The sequence below is a fragment of the Centropristis striata genome, chromosome 10 (genome assembly GCF_030273125.1).
Source record: "Centropristis striata isolate RG_2023a ecotype Rhode Island chromosome 10, C.striata_1.0, whole genome shotgun sequence".
In the NCBI taxonomy this organism is placed as follows: domain Eukaryota; kingdom Metazoa; phylum Chordata; class Actinopteri; order Perciformes; family Serranidae; genus Centropristis; species Centropristis striata.
In genome coordinates this window covers 22,681,008-22,700,790 of record NC_081526.1, presented here as the reverse complement: position 1 = coordinate 22,700,790, position 19,783 = coordinate 22,681,008, and the positions used below count along the sequence as shown (strand labels likewise).

The 19,783-nt window shown below is 41.6% G+C and overlaps 1 protein-coding gene across 1 annotated transcript in view; it reads left to right on the top strand.

Annotated features, from left to right (window-relative positions):
- gli2a (GLI family zinc finger 2a) overlaps window positions 1–17,619 on the top strand; it is a 99,612-nt gene extending 81,993 nt beyond the window's left edge. The window contains exons 7-13 of the mRNA XM_059342816.1: window positions 2,964–3,074; window positions 3,470–3,610; window positions 8,222–8,371; window positions 10,218–10,382; window positions 10,732–11,013; window positions 12,525–12,891; window positions 13,212–17,619. Coding sequence (XP_059198799.1) covers window positions 2,964–3,074; window positions 3,470–3,610; window positions 8,222–8,371; window positions 10,218–10,382; window positions 10,732–11,013; window positions 12,525–12,891; window positions 13,212–15,526 — 3,531 coding nt within the window. The 3' untranslated portion in view covers window positions 15,527–17,619. The remainder of the gene's footprint in view (window positions 1–2,963; window positions 3,075–3,469; window positions 3,611–8,221; window positions 8,372–10,217; window positions 10,383–10,731; window positions 11,014–12,524; window positions 12,892–13,211) is intronic.
- The last annotated feature ends 2,164 nt before the right edge of the window (window positions 17,620–19,783 follow it).

The following is a 19,783-nucleotide window of genomic DNA, read 5'->3' as shown; positions in this document are numbered from 1 at the left end:
CCTACTGTCTCCTCTGTCTTTCTTTATCAGCCCACTGTGTACACCACAGTGTAATCTAATGTCAACTTCCCACTCAGTGAATCACTCTACCTCACATGGCTATCAGAGGCCTCCAGCTCTGTTTCAGCCCTCTGTCTACTAACACACAAACACACAAAGTATCCATGTATCCAAAAGTCTATTTTTTTCCCACCTTTTTGCATACACACACACACACACACACACACATACACTCCCATTAACACACACACACACACACTCCCATTAACACACAAGCACAAACACACATTCAGCTTAATTTCAGCAGTGATCAGAACCATATTTCTCTCCTGGTTTCCAGCCAATTGAATGAATCATTGAGACCCCCAGAAATGCCAAAGTGCACTGTAGCGTCTGGGTGGGATTAGAAGACCCCCTTCCAATATTTGATCCCCTCCAATGAACCTCAATATTCACACACACACAATAATTTATCAGCTGCTTTACATTTAATATATTTCCTTTCTTTTCATCTCCATTAGAGCTCTAACAGGCGTCTTGTGTCTTTGTCTTTCGGTCATCTTAAGAATCTGTTAGCAGATCAAAGCCCCCCAACCCACCCGCCACACACACACACACACACACAGCCCCCGACACGCCGCCTTCCCACTCAGAACTGAGGGCATAACTCCTCCTCTTTCATATTTCCTTGCGGCTTTGGCGATCATATAGCAGTCTAAACTGTTTAGTCTTGGCGGCAGGTCCTAGTCTGACTTATGGGCTGTGGGCCTGGTGCAACAAGGATTCCACACATCTCTTTGCACTGGACTATCAAGCCAAAAACTATTGCATGGTATCTCCTTGACTCTGTTATCTGATTCCCCTCCATTCCTCTGTGGTGACTGTGTGAAATCTGTTGATTTAATAAATTAAATGGATGGTTAAGTGAATAGGAGGATGAGTGGGAGGGCTAATGGGTGTATGGATGGATGGAACGATAGTATGTGTTAGGATTAAGGGAATAACTCACTGAAAGGTTATGAAGGAGTGGGTTGTTGGGGCAGTGAGTGGGCTTTTAAATACATTTAAAATCTTTTGTTGGTGTATTGGAATGTCAAGGACGTAGCACAGAAGGCAGGACTCAAATGCATGACATGAACAGGATTCTAAAAATCAAAAGGCGTTTATTCAGAAACGAGGTTGGTACACAGGAAGGCAGTCACACAAGCAAAGGTTTCCAAAAACGACAGGCAAAAAGGCAGAATCAAAAAGGCGAACAAAGTTTCAAAAACTACAAGGCTATGACTGTGAAAATGCTGGAACGTGAACTATGGAAGAACAACAAACTTTCATCACTCCCCATATAACCCCCTTTGTGGCTTGTCTGGTTGTCAAACAGGTGTGGGAGACACAATCAGGGATCAGGTGCACACAGATGAGGAGACGAAAAAGAGTGAGGGATCACAAAATAAATCAGGAAACACAAGACATGGAACACGAAGGAAAAATAAAATACTTAACAGACAGTGGAATCATGACATGGAATTTATATGCAATATCAAAAGGAGGATGGTTAAAAAAAACCTTATTCTCCCTCCTTTTTTGCTTCAAAATATCATTCAGAAAATCATGTAGTAAGTAAGACTTGTGGCTGTATATGGAAGTTCAGGGGCCAGGGGGATACTGGCCTCTCTTATACCATTGTAAGATATCTGATCAGCAAGGGGGGGAAACAATGTAACAAAGTTAGGCTAAATTTTGTGAGGGAAAAACTGGCATAACCATATTCAAGAGGGTCCCATGACCTCTGACCTATAAACATCTGAAAATGGGTTCTATGGGTAGAACTAGTCTCCTCTTTACAATTCAATTCAAGTCAATTTTATTTATATAGCCCAAAATCACAGATTTGCCTCAAAGGGCTTTACAGACTGTACATGGTATGACACCCTCTATTCTTAGAGCCTCACAGTTGCCAGGGAAAAACTACTAAAAAATAACCTTTTAACAGGGAAAAAGAAGAAGAAACCTCAGGAAGAGACAGAGGAGGAATCCATCTCCCAGGACAGACAGACGTGCAATAGATGTGGTTGTACAGGGCAGAGCAACAGAGTAGAATATTTTAGACAGAGGTTGAGGGTTGAGAGGGAGGGAGACAGAGAGGAGCAGGAGTTCTGGGAGGAGACAGCAGCAGGTGATGAAGCGCCACCATTGGCCAGTAGTGATGGTGAGTGTAGAGTGGACCAGGAGAGGAGCATTCCCACCTGGGGCCGAACCAGATCCACGGCAGTGAGACCAGCAGGAGTGATGCCGAGCAGGACCACAGCTCCACACCCTGTGAAAAGAGAGCAGAGAAAAGTGCAAGTACTCTGGGGAAATAGAAGCTTGTGTCATGTATTATTGGGACATCAGAGAGCGAGAAGAAAAGAGGGGCCCAGTGTATCGACACATTGGGCCTATAGTGGCATAACTAGGGGCTGGTCCAAGGCCTCAGCCAGCCCTAACTATAGGCTTTGTCAAAGAGAAAAGTTTTAAGTTTACTCTTAAATAAAGAGAGGGTGTCTGCCTCCCGAACTGAGACTGAGATGATTCCACAGGAGAGGAGCTGACCTCTTACAGACATGCCAATTGTCACAAATGTCCGATTTTGAACTATTCTAAGATATTTTTTGTTTGTTTGTTATTCATGTGTGATGATGTTGTTCCCATAGTAGATCATTTGTTTCAGTGAGAGCATTTTTTTAACTAACCTAAGTGTATAAAATGAGCTGCTGTGACCTCTAGGATAATCACAGCCTCATAAAACTTAAACTTGAGACTAGAGGATTCAGATGATTGTATTGGATGTTTACACAAAATCTGTTGAGTAAATGGTATCAACCCAAAACTTGCTGCAACAACTTATGAGACATAATTGTTCATTTAATTTGAGATGGTCTAGAACTACCTTTTCAACCCCGTCTCTGTTCCTATCTCTCCTTCAGAATGCCAGTGGAGACCCTGCAGTGAGTAGCACAGTCAACCCATTGACCACCAAGAGGTCAAAGGTTAAGACGGAAGCAGAGGGTCCACTTCCCATCTCTCCTTCCTCTCAGGTAAGAGAATCAAAAAAACAAAATCAAAAGCACAAGAATCTACTTTCTGACCTTCAGAAAACCCTGATAAACTGCACAGCTATCTATTTCACAGCTTCAGCTCCTACAGTGGGAACATTCTTTTTAACTGCAGTTGCAAATTTGTCTCTAATTGATTATAGGTAGTGAATAAAACTGCAGCTTTAATCAATGACAAGAGGTTGGTCACACATTGAGATCAAGCAGCAGCTCATTACGTTTCAGATAAGATAAGAGAGATGCAAAACAGTACAGAATGCTTCTGTCACATATTGACCGCAGATTCAGGTAAAAGATGCAGTCTGTGTTCTAGTCATTTATACGGGTCAATGGACACACACATCCATACTGTGCTGTAACTGCTGTCCCCTTTCCAGGACCACTGTGTGGGGATCTTGGACCTGAGTGAGGATCTGGATAAAGACGAGTGCAAACAGGAGCCAGAGGCCATATATGAGACCAACTGCCATTGGGAGGGCTGTAGCAAGGAGTATGACACCCAGGACCAACTAGTTCATGTGAGTGAGAGCATGTACCCTGATGTTAGTGAGATAGACGGACTTATCACAGCACGGGAAGATGGCGGACCACGCTGTGGAGTAGATGTGTTTGTTGGGAGCTCCACCTTGACCTAGCTTGCACACCTCACCTCACCACAGTCTTAAAATATTAGCGGTCGTATACTGAACAGTAAGAAAATGACAAAAAGAGGCAAGGGCTCAGAGCCGAAAAAAGTCCTTGTGAAGACGATTTTGTCGAAAAAGAAGGCAAGGCAAGGCAAGTTTATTTGTATAGCACAATTTAACACAAGGTAATTCAAAGTGCTTTACATAAACATTACAAACAGCAAGACACAATTGAAAACAGTAAAAATCAATTAAAACAGGGAAATGGAAATAAAAATACAAATGAGATAAAATAAGATACAGCAGGATAAGAAAATAGATAAAATAATAAAAAGCACAAGTCAAACATTGCGTCGTTAAAAAGTAAGGGCAGTAGAGTGCAGCAGATAAAGTTAAGATAAAGTGTTAAAGTTAAGAGTACGCTGCAGTAAACAATCGTGTTTTTAGTCCTAATTTAAAGGAGCTGACCGTTTGGGCAGACCTCAGATCTACAGGTAGTTTGTTCCATAGGTGAGGAGCATGATAACTAAAAGCTGCCTCACCCCACTTAGTTCTTCTACGACACGGAGACCACCGAGCAGGCGGGTGCTATTGCAGCTAATGCTACTGCTGGTGGCTCCGGGGTGATGATCCAATGAAGATATTTTAGCAGCAAAACACAAGATGAAAAGCACAGTGGACAAGCTAAACGGGTCCATTTCCAGCCTTAATTCGGCTTCAAAAGCTGTCAGCAAATGTGTGTCCACAATGGAGGACGCCGTTGAATTGCATGAAAAACATCTCAACGAACTGGAGAGGCGAAATGAGAGCCTAACGTACCAGTGTATGCCACAGCAGATTTATTACAGCACATGCAGCCTTTTCTAGTGTTTTCAAAACTTTCTGTCTGGGGACCCACAAACCTTCACAGAAATGTTTCATCTTGCTATTTTGGATGTCATCATCAATATTATTTTAGTGATTGGTTAATGTAAACTCCGAACTTTTGTTGTGTTTTGAGTGAAAGTTCAAACAACTCTTCTGCTACTCGTTAAATCCATGCTGATTGAGTCCGGTCAGAAAGCTGTCCAGTAACTGATCCTTTCCTGTTGACACGCGTAACGTTAATGAGCCTGCCAGCTCTCGCCAAACACAGGCCCAAGCCCTGCAGCTGTGCCCCCTGTCCTACCCCCCAGCCCTCAGCCACATGACCCCCTGACCTCCAACCTCTCACTCCCAGAAACACCCCCCACCCCCGAAGCCCAGAGGGCTGGCCATAAATCCATCGTCATGCCAGAAGCTCTGGAGTGAAGGAGAAGCTCTGGAGTGAAGGAACCTCATGTTTCCCCCCTTTTCCAGGACGCCCTCACCTCTTGCTTTCCACTTTCTGACTGGCTGTCAATCATCTCAGTGATAGGAGTGGCATGTGTCAGGTCAACGCACCCAGAGACTGCACCAGTTACACTGTAACAGATTGCTGTAAGAAAACAGCCAAATTGTAACAGTAACATACTGTTCTTCATTAAAAAGGTATTATACTGTAGAAAACAATGCATTCTGGGCAATATTTGTAGGTAGCTTGCCGTTTCCCATAATGGCTGTATTTTACTTAACTAACTCATTCAGTATGTGGTGTATTAAAATTACTGAGGTTACAGTGAAGACAGCGCTTAATTTGTAGTAATTGGCTTTCAGACAGTAATATGTTCTATTTACAAAAATGACTACATTGTATACTTCAACAATCTTGCAACTAGCTTCAACGCTATACTGTGTTTTAGTCTACTGTAAAAATGAAATGCAGGATTTTACTGTAATTCAGTATGTGGTTTTATCACAGTAGATCTGTGATAAGGGAACTGTAAAATTAACAGTAGAATGCTGGCAACCCTGCTGCCAGTATTTTACTGTTAATTTACAAGACAATTGTTTACAGTGTACCTTTAAAACTTTTGCCCTAACTCCAGCTCCATAGCCATAAACCGTGTGAGAGCTGGCCAGGATTAGTGAGTAGGCGAGCATAGGGCCAGGGTTTTTTTCAGGGCGTGGATGGACAATGTGAGGCCAACAAATTCTTCAATCCTGCCAGGGCCAAGTTTTTTTAAAGCCTCTGCTTTCTATGAATTTCACAAAATCTTACCAGAGTTGTAATAGCCAGGTTTTTTTCTGCAAAAACCTCCTGACAGCTTCTCCCTAAGCACACCCAGGGTTTCACACAAGGTTAATATTAGCAAAAAAAACACACCTGTGGGTTTTTCTGTCTGAGGCTTAACTAAAGTAATCCCAAATGATGAATTCACAGTAGTGTGTAACCTGAAAATAGAGGCCTTCGCTTATTTCCATTCCTCCTCCTTGGTCCAAAATTGATCTCAGCAGAATCGTCAACCACTGAGCTTTTTCGCTGGTGGAGAAGTGGCCACATATAAGTGGATCGTGTGGGCCTGGATGTCCTTAGGAAATGAAGTGGTTCCTTTTGGTGTGTGGGTATTTGTGTGTGGTACAGGATGAGCCTTTTTAAGAGATTTTCAGAAACGTGTTGCTTTGTTGGCAATGTAAGTAATTTGTGTTTGATAAACCTTTTAACTAACTAACAAGCATTGGTTGATACTGAAGCCACTTTTTTCAGAACTTCATACAGTCTGCTTTACCAACATGCATTCATGCACTAATATCACCTCCAAAACTCATTTAAACCACCAAAACAGTTTATGTCTCTAAATAAGATCGTTGGATCAGAAGACTGGAAACAATTTTACTATGGAAAGTACTGATTATCATAAGGCAATGTTCTAAAATAAAACAAATACAACATTAAATACAAGATTAACTATTATAATTGAATTTTGAATGATTTTTTTCACATAAAAAATAACCTTTTCACTTTATTGACTGAACTAAAGTAGATGTAGCAAGAATTAGTCAGAAATTCAGCAATTTGCTTCAATATATTTTTATTATCTTATGTTTGCATAGAGAAACAAAGTTGAAGCAAAAAAAATGTTTCTCAAATTCCAAGCCTGCCATTATAGTTAAAAAAAAGACAAAAATAAAAGGAAATCATTCTGAAGCTACGCCCTTCTGACACTCTGGCTTTCAGCTGGAATGACCCATGTTTGGAATGATTATTATTTTTTACATTACATTACATTACATGTCATTTAGCAGACGCTTTTGTCCAAAGCGACTTACAATAAGTATTGTACAATGAGTATTTTAGTTCATTACAAATATTCTGCTAAGATTTTCTATATATTTTGATATGGTTACCACAGAAATGCACAAAATTTGCCATCATTCTATGTTGATTGTTGTTTTTTGGGTTTCTTTTTTTTGTTTGTTTTACCTTTTTGAAGACAGTGTGTTAGCATTGTACTGCAAATCTATAGTGCTGAATTTATTTATTTTTTTTAAATGAATGCATTTTGTTTGAAAGCTGCATAATTGTACTTGTGTTTTGCTAGCTGTATGAAGAGTTCTGAAAATTCCTCTTAGCAGTCAAAAACTAAACTACCCTATGCCATACAAAAACATGAATAATCAATCAAACTTAAAAATAAAAAAGTTCATCATATAAGTAATGATCCCTGTTGTGTTATGGTGATGCTTGAGAATTGTTACCAGTGTGCTGGTCCAAAGAGCTTGTTTTTATTTTTATTTTACCTGATACAAAATTGTCATCAAAGCACCACACAGGAAACTCTGTTAACCTCACAGACTGCCTGATCAAAAGGAAGAATGGAGGAGTGTGACTGGGATCTGAGGAAGTTCCTTGTCCTTGGGAAACTAACACACACAGAGAGGCTGAAAAATCAAGCTTTTATAGTTTTGTCTCCTGTTGACAGATGCATAATAACTGTCAGCCATAATGGATGGCACCGCCATCATGTGTGTGTGAGAACACACTCCTTTTTACTAATACTGATACACACACAACTTTGCATGCTCACACACACACTTTGTGTGTAGTCACCATTTTGAAATGTATCTCAACGTATCACAGGCAACATGGTCTCACAGGAATCCGTGAAATAGCCACAGATTTGCTTAACTCAAAATCCATGGAATAGCCACGGAATCACTCAAATTTCCGTGAAACTGACACGGATTTCGCTACAATGCAAGTTAATTGTAGTTACATACATAGTGATTATGTACATTCACTGAGTGAATATTTAGAAAATAAAACATATATTTATATTAATATGATCAAAATCCATTATTATGCAGAAACTCAGTCAAAATATTGATTTTTTTCACAAAAAATGAGAGAACCTTGAAAGTCACGTGACTTGGAACAAACCAATAGGGAAAAATATCCACGGAATAGCCACGGGATATGACTGTCATTAACTTGCAATGTAGCAAAATCCGTGTCAGTTTCACGGAAATTTGAGTTATTCCGTGGCCATTCCACGGATTTTGAGTTAAGCTATTTGTGGCTATTTCACGGATTCCTGTGAGACCAGGTTCATCACAGGTAATGCTACATTTTGGTGATTTACTTGAGTGAAATTGTCTCTTCAGCACATCAACAACGACCACATCCACGGTGAGAAAAAGGAGTTTGTGTGTCGCTGGGAGGAGTGTTCAAGGGAGCAGAAGCCCTTCAAGGCTCAGTACATGCTGGTGGTCCACATGAGACGTCACACAGGGGAGAAGCCGCATAAATGCACAGTAAGAACCTTGAAAACACTGCAGTGAACTGTGTTTGGTTTTTCTTTACATCTGTACTTTGACTGTTGAACATTGTCTCACTGCCGCATTGCATTGTGGGACATTAGATTAGATTAGATTAGATTAGAATAATTACTTTATTAATCCCACAATGGGGAAATTCAACCTCTGCATTTAACCCATCCTTTTTACACACAAGTGAACACACCATGCAAGGAGCAGTGGGAAGCACATTACTGCGCCCTGGGAGCTGTGCAGAGGGGTGAGGTCCCTTGCTCAAGGGCACTTCAGTAGAACGGATCTGTTTCATTCTGAAGAGTCAGCTTTTTCAAAAACAACATGGCTCAGGTCAAAATTTCCTGTCACTACTACTGGGATTCAAACCAGCGACTCTCCAGTTACAAGCCCGATTCCTAACCTCTAGGCCCAAAATGTCCCCTATTGTCCACTGTAGCATGCTGTTATATTGTTACTATTATTAAAGAAAAGTAGTTATTCGTATTAATTTGTATTTTGTAAGTGCCTGTTGTTGAAATTCCTGAGATATGCAGGACTGTATTTGATGGGTTACCTGTGTCGTGGCAATTCTGGTCAATTGCACTAAGTTAGTGGGTGAGCTGGCCAAGAACAAAGCACTCAATACTCTGTTCAGCACAATTTATTAGTACATTCGTATTCCATACACCGCAAAATCCCGAATGACTCTTTCACAATACAACAAAGTCCCGTACACCGCTCGACTTATGTCTGTTGCAGTTCCCAGCATTGATTCTTTAGTAAGCCTCAATGTGGCCCTATCTTCCTGCCCTAAACATCACATCAGGACAGAGCCCAATGGTCAACATGTTCCCCTCAGTCATGGTGTTAGAATTGTTAAGTTCACAGAGTCAGTTCCCACAATGCCTTGTGTCTTGAATACCAAGTAGGTCGCCGCCTACTTCATGTCCCACCATGCAGGAAAACCCAAATTTCCTTCACACCTGACTGGTTGACTGGTTAACCAGCAGCAGTAATACAGTCTCTATCCTACAACCCTTCTCTTTGCCTTGAGAAAGAAAAAAAGGAAAATTGAAAAAATATTCATGTGATTTTCTTTGTGCTTAGCACCAGTGATATTTTCCATGTTGATAAATCACAAGGGTTTTATTGAAGGCTTCATTTGCTGTGTGAAGATCAAATTGAAGGCCTGTTTGCTTGGCTTCAAAGCTTGCTCACAGGCTTCTTGTGAATACATTAAAACAGATTACTTGTGAACGAGAGAGGGAAGAAAGCTGATTGACAGCGTGGGCGTGTAATTAAAATCTGAAGGCAAGCAGGGGACCATGGGTCCTTATTAAGACCAGGCTGTGTATTCTCTGCACAAATCCCACGTGCATCTTCTCATAACACCCTAACTCCGCTTTAGTCTAGTCTTTTAAAGGAGAATCTTCTGACTTTTATATCCAATTTCTGAACCAGTCTAATTTGATTCTCTTTTCATTTCATAGCCAATTACGTTCACAATGAATGCTCACAAGGAATACCAAATTATAGCTTGTACAGTGCAAGTGAACACAAAGGCTAAACACAGACTTCTCTTTGTCTCATCAAAGCACACAAGCTCTACCACACCTCACACTCAGTTTAGATATTTCACATAATAGCTCTTTTTACCAAAGTGTAGCGCTGCTTTGCTTTTGTGTGGCATGCCACAGTAGGCGGGCACCACACTAGAATAGATTACATTTAAAAACTGAAACACAGAGCTTTTTTTGTTGTTGCCAAGCTCTTTTCTCTACACAGCTGCAGACAAAACAACACAGCACTCAGGCGTTCAGTCTCACTGTCTATCCCCATCTCTCTGCAGTTTGAGGGCTGTGCCAAAGCTTACTCTCGCCTGGAGAACCTCAAGACCCACCTTAGGTCCCACACCGGGGAGAAACCGTATGTGTGTGAACATGAAGGCTGCAACAAGGCCTTCTCCAACGCCTCAGACCGGGCCAAGCACCAGAACCGCACACACTCTAATGAGGTATGTCTGTGCACACACATAAATCAACTGACATACTCTTTCATGTATTTCAGCCACCATCAGCTCAGTGTTTTTATTGTAGTGTGAATTATGCAAATCTAGGGGGCGCCATTATTTTTTTCTCAAACCAGAACACAGTTAGAGTGTGACCAAAAAAGATTGACCAGTTACCAATATAGTGGCCAAACATTATCATACATTTTACATACAAATGATAATATACAATGTCAGCCAACAATATCTGCCGTCCAATGTGTATGTCGGGCTCTAAACACAGGACAATTTACAGAGCAGGCACTGTATCCTGTAACAATTTCATTTCATCTGGACTTTAAATCCCTCTTGGCAGAAACCATATGTGTGTAAGATCCCGGGTTGTACCAAGCGCTACACAGACCCCAGCTCTCTCAGGAAGCATGTTAAGACAGTCCATGGACCCGAAGCCCATGTCACCAAGAAACAACGGAGCGACGCTCCTCCAAGGCTGCAGCCACCCAAAGGCAACGGGGAGAATGAGACAAATTCCAAACTTGCTGCAAGAAGTATGGATGGCAAGATTGAAGCCAACAGCACCTCTAGAGGAGTTGAAGACTGCCTACAAGTCAAATCCATTAAGACCGAGAACTCAATGGTGGGTCTTGATCACTTGAATCCTTTAATGTTTATAACATCTGTGTGTGCAGGAAATTGATCGTTATTTGGTAACACCCTCTATTTCGTCGATGTCTATAATACATTATGAATACATTATAAATGCACTTATAATATGTTATAGCACTTTATAATACTACACAATATAAAAATGTTAAATTGTAATTGAATATACAAAATAAAATACTATAACACATTATCCTTATCATACATCATAGACATGGGTGTGCAAAAACAATGTCTGTAAGTAAGCAGCACGTATAATGAAAATTGACCTTATAAGTCATTATAAAAGGCTTAAGAATGTGCTTTGATTTTGTTATAAAGCATTATGAATTACAATTATAATGCATTATAGACATGGGTCTCATAAAAAGTGTTATCAGGTTTTTGTTAGTTAAAGTTTAGAGAGAGATAATACACCACTTTCAGCGCTCCAAATGATCAGTGTCACCTGTAAATATAACATGATCATATAATTGCATGCCTTTGTATGTTTATGACACAACAAAGAGAAGGACACACTTACTTTCCCACTGTTTTCCACTTTACTAACATTGCTCTGAGGTGAAATGTTTCCTGCTGGTACTGCCTGCATACTTTTTAACTCACCTCTCTGGTTGTCGCTTGAACTTGCTTCTCTCAAGTTAACCTTTCTAATGGACAGACTTCACTGAGGTGAGCACCCATACTGTCTCTCTGTCTGCTCGTACCTCGGCATAGGGTGATGTGTAAATGTGTCCTCATGTTTTACGGTACATTGTTGCATTCTTGCATGATGTAAAATGTTCCTTTTTGCATGATTATCCATAATCACACATTTAAAATGTGCCCTTTTGTATATGGAAAGCACAATTTGCATGTATGGAGAGACACTACCATTAAACTAGATTTTTCTATCCACAAGATCACTGGCAGTAGCCTCTGCTGTCGGCTGATGATAAAAGTCATTGTCACATTAATATTCAAAGGCTGGGACTGTTTTAGCATGTGTGCTGAACAAATAGTGCCAGCATCAAGCTGTGATCAAGACTTTAGTTCATTTTCGGCCAGTTTGAATTGCTGTCACCACTGGATTGTTGCTCACAGAACTCATCTATTATCCACTTGTTTTCTTGTTGTAAATAAATCAAATTCATATATAATTCATTATATTATGGAACTATAGACCTACATTAGTTATTACAAAACAGTGTTACAATCAGAATTTCATAAATGTGGTAATTATTTAACATTGTAGAATACATAATTGAGTTCTCTGAACTTTGCATGAGACTATATCTTTCACTATTTTATTTTCTATTTTTAAATTTCATTTAAAAAAAAAACAGTTTTCATAAATAACAAGTCGTTATCAGTGTTACCAAAGCTTTACAGAATATTATTTATTTAGTGGAAAATTGGACAATCTACCACTATCATTTATAATTAAGCTTCAATAGTTTAATTCATTTCACAAACATTAAATTCCTCCCTGCTGTCCTCCACCAGATGTATCAGTCCAGTCCTGGCGGCCACTCGTCATGTAGCAGTGAGCCGTCGCCTCTCAGCAGTGCCAACAACAACGACAGTGGAGTAGAGATGGCCTTGCACAGCGGGGGCAGCTTCGGGGACCTCAGCGCACAGGATGATTGCCCCATGGTTGACTCCACTGTTCCTGCAGGGGGACATCAGGCTGGGGTGGGGCTTCAGTTGAGGAAAGCTGTGGGTCATGGTGGCGCAGTCACCATCAAGCTGGAGAACATCAAAAAGGAAAGGCTGAAGACAGTGAGGGACTCCTGCCCATGGGTCAACTCTGCACCACAGCCCCCACAGGGCCAACGCAGCAGCATGAAGCTGCCTCCCATACCTGCAGTCGGTAAGTGTGGAGCGTTGAAGAAATCTGTTTGTTGTCATTTTTAGCTCTATGGGTCACTCTGTTGTTTGCAGCTGGTTGGTTGGTCAGTCGATCCCTGTTGAAAAAACCCTTTAGCTACCACAAATTTTGCCCTAGTAGGCTGAAATTTAGCAAAAGTATGTACATGAGCAGGTGTGTGTTTGCTAAAAGGAGGCATGCATATGGGATTAAATCCAGCCAAAGCCAAAACAACCATATACAGTCATACTTAGTGTATAATTTTAAATGACTGTAATTTGTACAATTGTAAATTTGTTGTCATTATCCTTTGTATCCGCCAGGTTCCCTGCTGGAGAGCTCCAACATGATAAGTAACTTAAGTGGTTCATACCCTGGCCAACGAGTGGGTGACATGTCTTCATGCGAAGTAACACTGCTGAACCAGCTGAACGAGCGGCGGGACAGCACAACTAGCACCATCAGCTCAGCTTACACTATGAGTCGGCGCTCCTCCGGTATTTCACCCTGCTATTCCAGCCGCCGCTCCAGTGAGGCGTCCCAGTTTGGTGCTAACCGCCACAACAATACTAGTTCGGCTGACTCCTACGACCCAATCTCCACTGATCTGTCTCGCCGCTCCAGTGAAGCTAGCCAGTGTGGAGGTGGTGGTGTCAGTGGAGGAGGCGGAGGAGGTCTACCAAGCCTACTTAGTCTGACACCAGCACAGCATTATCGACTTAAGGCAAAGTATGCTGCTGCCATTGGTGGAGCTCCACCTACTCCTCTCCCAAATATGGATCGAATGAGCCTGAGGACCCGAATGGCACTCTATAGTGATTCCCAGGAGGGCTTATCACACCCATTCCATCAACCACCCTCTGGAACTGTGCCTCGGCGATGTAGCGATATTGGATATGGCACACGGAGCATGATGCCCCATGAGGTACCACCCAACCTTCCACGTCGTGCAAGTGATCCAGTGCGTCGTTCCACACTAGACCCTCTCTCTTTTCCAAGGGTTCAGCGATATAACAGCATGAACAGCATGAACCCCATGAATGGTCCATCAGTTGAACGCCACCAAGTGCTGGCTATGCAAGGCTACACTCGCTCTGATGGCAGCCTACAACGCTACCCATTTGCACCCAGACCACCGAGCATTTCTGAGAATGTTGCCATGGAGAACATGGCAGTAGATGGGATGATAGTTGGGGGGGAGCAGGGTGGAGAGGATGACATGGTACTTCCAGATGATGTGGTGCAGTACCTTAGGACCCAGAATTCTGGCCCCTCAGGTCACAACTCAGTGCAAGTGGACTACCATTCCAACAATCAGGCTCAGAACTACCAGGCAGGCATGGCCCCACCAGCATCATTTTATGCGCAGAGGAGGATGGCCATGGTGGATGCCACCATGACTCAGTCTGGTCAGGACATGCAGTCTTGCCAGATGGGTCATGGTGGCTCCCATCAGCCCTTCTCAGCACCATCAGACAATATGAAAAAGAATAACATGCCAGTTCAGTGGAATGAGGTGAGCTCAGGGACTGTGGACACCACAACCAAGCTATCCAAACAGCAGCAGCATCCTCTTAGGGGGAACCTAGCTGTTGTTCAGCAGAGGCACAATTTTGGTTCCTACCAGGGACAAGGTCAAGGCCTGGGCAGCAACCAGCAGGTAGTGCCTATGAGTCAGAATATGTCTTTGCAGGGGTATGTGAACCACAACAGCCAGAGACTGATCAACATCCCCAACCAGCAGCATCAGCAACAGAGGCAGTGCAACAGTGTGAACTTTAGTGAGCAAATGAGTCCTCAGCAAGGATTTGGCCAAGAGGCAATCCCCAATTCTATATCTGGGAGTACTAGCATGAGACCTACCCGGAACAATATTGCAGATCCAGAACTGCAAAATTGCAGAGCAAGGACACAGATTGATGGGTATTCTCAAGTAAACCAAGTTGATCAGCAGCAAAATTACAGCGTTTTTTCTCAGCAGCAGCAACAGCACAATAACTACAATGGTGGAAGAGGAATGCTACAACCCAGGCCTCCAATTGTGCCCAAGTCTGTTCCCAGACAACACACAGGGTCTAGCATGATGCAACCGAGCCGAATACCCAAGTCATCTGATTTGTGCCCCAGTCATGGTACTGACACCTCAGAGGCGAGTCCAAAGAGGCCCAGTGGCTCAGCAGCCCACAACAGCAACTCTGAAAATCCAAACTCTGCTGTATTTTACACAGGTCAGATTCAAATGTTTGAGCCGACGTTTGATGCCCCAATGTCCCCCACTGCCGGCCAGGCCCCTGCCTGCAACACCACTGCAGCACCTAACATGGCCTCACCTGGAGTCAACCACGTCTCCAGCAGTACGGTGGATTCTTCTACTGGCGGATCTAGTTGCACGGAGCATGCCCAGATAGACTTTGACACCATGCTAGATGATGGGGACCACTCCAGCCTAATGTCAGGCACCCTGAGTCCTGGCCTTCTGCAGAGCCTCTCCCAGAATTCCTCTCGTCTCACCACCCCTCGCAATTCTGTCACCCTTGCGCCTGTACCTGCAGGAATTGGCAACATGGCCATCGGTGACATGAACTCTATGCTCACAGCCTTGGCAGAAGAAAGCAAATTCCTCAATATGATAAGCTGAGAGCATCATCACCTCATCACCCATCCAGTCTTAATCATTTCTACATCAGAAATATATGGACTACACAAGCACTGATTGAACAATGCAAAACTGGTTATTTCATACATTTCTGTTCTTGATTGTCCATAGTAATATGCTTATCATGTAATATTTGCTTCAGATTATAATACGTTGCATTAAATAAATAATAGTAAGTATAGTTAGGGTTAAGGACAATTTCTATCATTGTTTATTAAAAAGCCATATATTTTACCTACAAATATATGTTAGCCCAGGGTATATAAAGGCATCTCTAAACAATTGCCATTCAGTGTTTGCTGGTGTAATAGGCCTTTACAAAGTGGTGCACTGAGAACAGTTCACATGTAGACCTTGGCTGAGGTCATCAACATTGAGTATCTGAGTATGAAATGAATGAGTTCACAGGAAATGGACATGATATGTAGATAACAGATAATATTTTGTCATGAAGACCTTTATGTGTATAGATTATACTGTTTGGTACCTGCTTTAAGTTATGCTATAAACTTTTGATGTTTAACCCAGGGCTGTCAAAGGTACAGTGGCATATGTACACCTACTATTCATTCACAATGAATCGTTATTAAAGGGCAGGGTTGATCATTCTGTATCTTCTCAGTAGCTTTCATTCAGTTTAAAATCCTAACATTCACATTTTGGTTGAAATACATATGTTTTGGTGTCAAAAAGCTCCATTCCCAATGTATCCTTATCCACATCCAGTGCGTATTAGGGATCGCAACTGGTACTTTCCTTCTTTGGAGAAGCAGAGCACTGGCCCAGAATCTGACTAGTTTACTGCTGTTGACAACACATTAGTTTAGATCGGAGTCCAAAAGTCATACAATAATACAAACCAATTCACTGAATGGTGGACCAACAACTCCTGTGTTCTGCAAGGTAAAACTACTGTTTTTGTCTGAGGAGTCTGATGGGAGAGAAAGAGAGTGATACATACTGCTGTGGACACGGGCCAAAAGTATTTTTATCTGTTGAAGTGTAGGGTATATTTAGAATATTTTCACCCCTTTCCCTTGTACCCAGACCTGGATACCGGACCCAAAGATGGTGCCTGTTCAGTCCAGTGAGAATTGCTTTCCTGGTGCCTATGCCCAAAGCGTTTTCTGGCCTTTGGGTTAACTTCCACGTTATGAGGCCCACTGATTAAGCGCAGTATTGTTTTGCCTTTTCTTTCAGCCCGACAGCTCTTCACAACAGAGAACTGTAGCCATTAGCTACGCTCTCTACAAAGCAACCAAAATCCATTGACAAAAATTGTAATTTCACCTCACAAAACACAGGAGTATTTTACCACCACCTCATTCTGTTAGTTTGTTTGTGTAAATGTGTGACTTTCGGACCCAAAGTAGCATGACATTTGCAGTTGTAACATTATATTCTGTTTATTGAACATTTCATGATATTCATCATGCAGCTAACCACATATCAACCACATATGTGCAAAATCAAGCATTTGACAGCTCTAGTTTAAACTCGTGGTTGTACAACTTTATGAGCCACAGATATTAAGTGCTTTTTGATCATGGTATGAACTCTTGGGGATGGCACGGTAAAATCAGATTTCCTTCTTTGCCCTGAGGATAAGAGGCATTAATTCTCCATGGTCCCATCTCACAAGGGTAAATGATTGAAAAGGACAAGGATATGCCTCTGTGTTAGTCTATCAGGGCACACAAACCCCTATGTCTGATGAGGAGCATTCTCTAAAAGAATATACAAGTACCTCTGTGTGTTCTCAGTAGAGATCCAGTCCTAATTAACACATTCATACCAGCCCCCTGCACTGCAGCCTATACTTCCCCTGGGCTCTGAAGGAACTGCAGAGAGTCCAAGAAGGGACACAGACTTTGAAAAGAAACCCTGTTTCGGACAGGATTGGCCAACTCGCCCTGCAAATTTCTCCGTTTTATAATGTTTAAGTAGCCTTTAAAATGTTTGTGTGTATGCTTTCATTCACTTTTACTATGCTCAGTGTGTGTGTGTGTGTTTGTGTGAGTGTGTGTGTGTATATAGCTTTTGTACATTTAAAATAAACTATCTCCCTTTTTTTTTCTTTTGAATCCCTTTGTTATGTCTTCTTTGATATATGGGCCCTAGAGGCCACATGAAAGTAGGACTAGCTTGCTATAAGTGAAATCACATTTGGCATGTTCTCAGACTGCTGTAGAGTAGAGCTCCAAGGGAAAACACCAGTCTTACTGTAGCCAAATGTATGAAGGTTGTATATATATAAAGAGGACTCTGAGCATCAGATATTAATGAAAACAACATTGATTTGAAAATGTGGTAATTATATTGCACTTGCTCAGACAAAGGGACTTGGTTGGAGACAAGTTGTGCACACAACATTGACATATTGACATGCCATCTTCCAAATTTATATGGCTAACTTAGCCAACTAACAGTGGAGACTGCTCATTGTCCTGACATCCCACTGGTCCAACACATAGATATATGGGTACAAGCCCAAATGGTGTCCAATGATTACTGAAGTGCTTTTTTGAAAAATAATTGTGTTTTATGGTGCGACAGTATTGTGGTTCAGACACTAAAAACTCTAGGGTCTAAGAAAGTTCTGTTATTGAAACTGTTGGGCTGTCAGACCAATGGGACCTTGAACATAGCATCCAAACGGTTGCTTAATTACACATCCAGCAATTACTTATTTATTTTGATTTCATCTCTAAAAACTCCCAAGAGAAATATGTTTGGAAAGTGAGTCTCAAATGTATTATCAAGTGTAACTATTTTTGTAGGACTATGCTGTGACATTACCACTTTTATGATTTTGAAGTGTAAATGCAATCATCATGATTAAAAAGCTATTAGGCTTAAAACCACAACACCATGGTCTAATGACAACTAATCTTACAAAGGCATTTAACAACACTGACAACGCGTCTCATTTAGCCACTGATTAGCAACTGCCTTTTTAAACCATGTAAAAACTTCAAAATCCATTAGTATGGTATTTACCAAAGTGTGTTATGTTGTAGAGCAAAACATGAAAATTTCTTAAGCTTTTGTTATTCACAGTAGGGTTCGGTGTAAATGGTACAACACCCTCTGTCCTTAGACCCTCACATCTGCCAGGGAAAAACTCCTCAAAAACCCCCTTTAAAAGGGGAAACAGAAGAAGAAACCTCAGGGAGAGTCGCAGCCTTCTGGACCAGCTGAAGTGTTTTAAGGGATTTATTGGAGCAGCCTGACAGTAAGGAATTACAGTAATCTAACCTTGAAGTATATATATATGTGTATATACTATACAGTAGTGTTGAATATAATAGCAGTCCAATGTGACTAACCAGATTAATCCAGGGTTTTAGTATATTTTTTGTTGCTACATGGCAAACAAACAAGGTAGATGCAGTAGATTCTCAGAAAACCAAGACCCAGCATTTCTGATATGCACGCTCTTAAGGCTATGCAATTGGCCAATTATTTGAAAGGGGTGTGTTAAAAAAAATAGCAGTGTGGCATTCAATCAGTGAGGTCCTCAATTTTGTGAAAAAACGGGTGTGAATCAGGTGGCCTCTATTTAAGGATGAAGCCAGCACTTGTTGAACATGCATTTCTCTTTGAAACCCTGAGGAAAATGGGTCGTTCAAGAAATTGTTCAGAAGAACAGCATACTTTGGTTAAAAAGTTGATGGGAAAACTTATAAAGAGGTGCAAACAATTATAGGATGTTCAGCTAAAATGATCTCCAATGCTTTAAAATGGAGAGCAAAACCAGAGACACGTGGCAGAAAACGGAAGACAACCATCAAAATGGATGGAAGAATAATCAGAATGGCAAAGGCTCAGCCAATGATCAGCTCCAGGATGATCAAAGACAGTCTGGAGTTACCTGTAAGTGCTGTGACAGTTAGAAGACGTCTGTGTGAAGCTAATCTATTTACAAGAATCCCCCGCAAAGTCCCTCTGTTAAAAAAAGGCATGTGCAGAAGAGGTTACAATTTGCCAAAGAACACATCAATTCAATTCAAAGAACTTTATTTTTCCGTTAGGAACTTCACATGTGGCGGAGCAGCAACAATACAACAATACATACAACTAGAAAATTTCTAAAGAAATTTTGATTGTGTGCTTGCCTCTGGACCATCATTCTCGTGGCTCAAATCAACAGTCAAACTGGGACTCTGTCCTGAGTTCACAGACACCTCATACAAGTCTGTAGGACAAACGGTTCACACGTTAGTAAAAGGGGGCGTG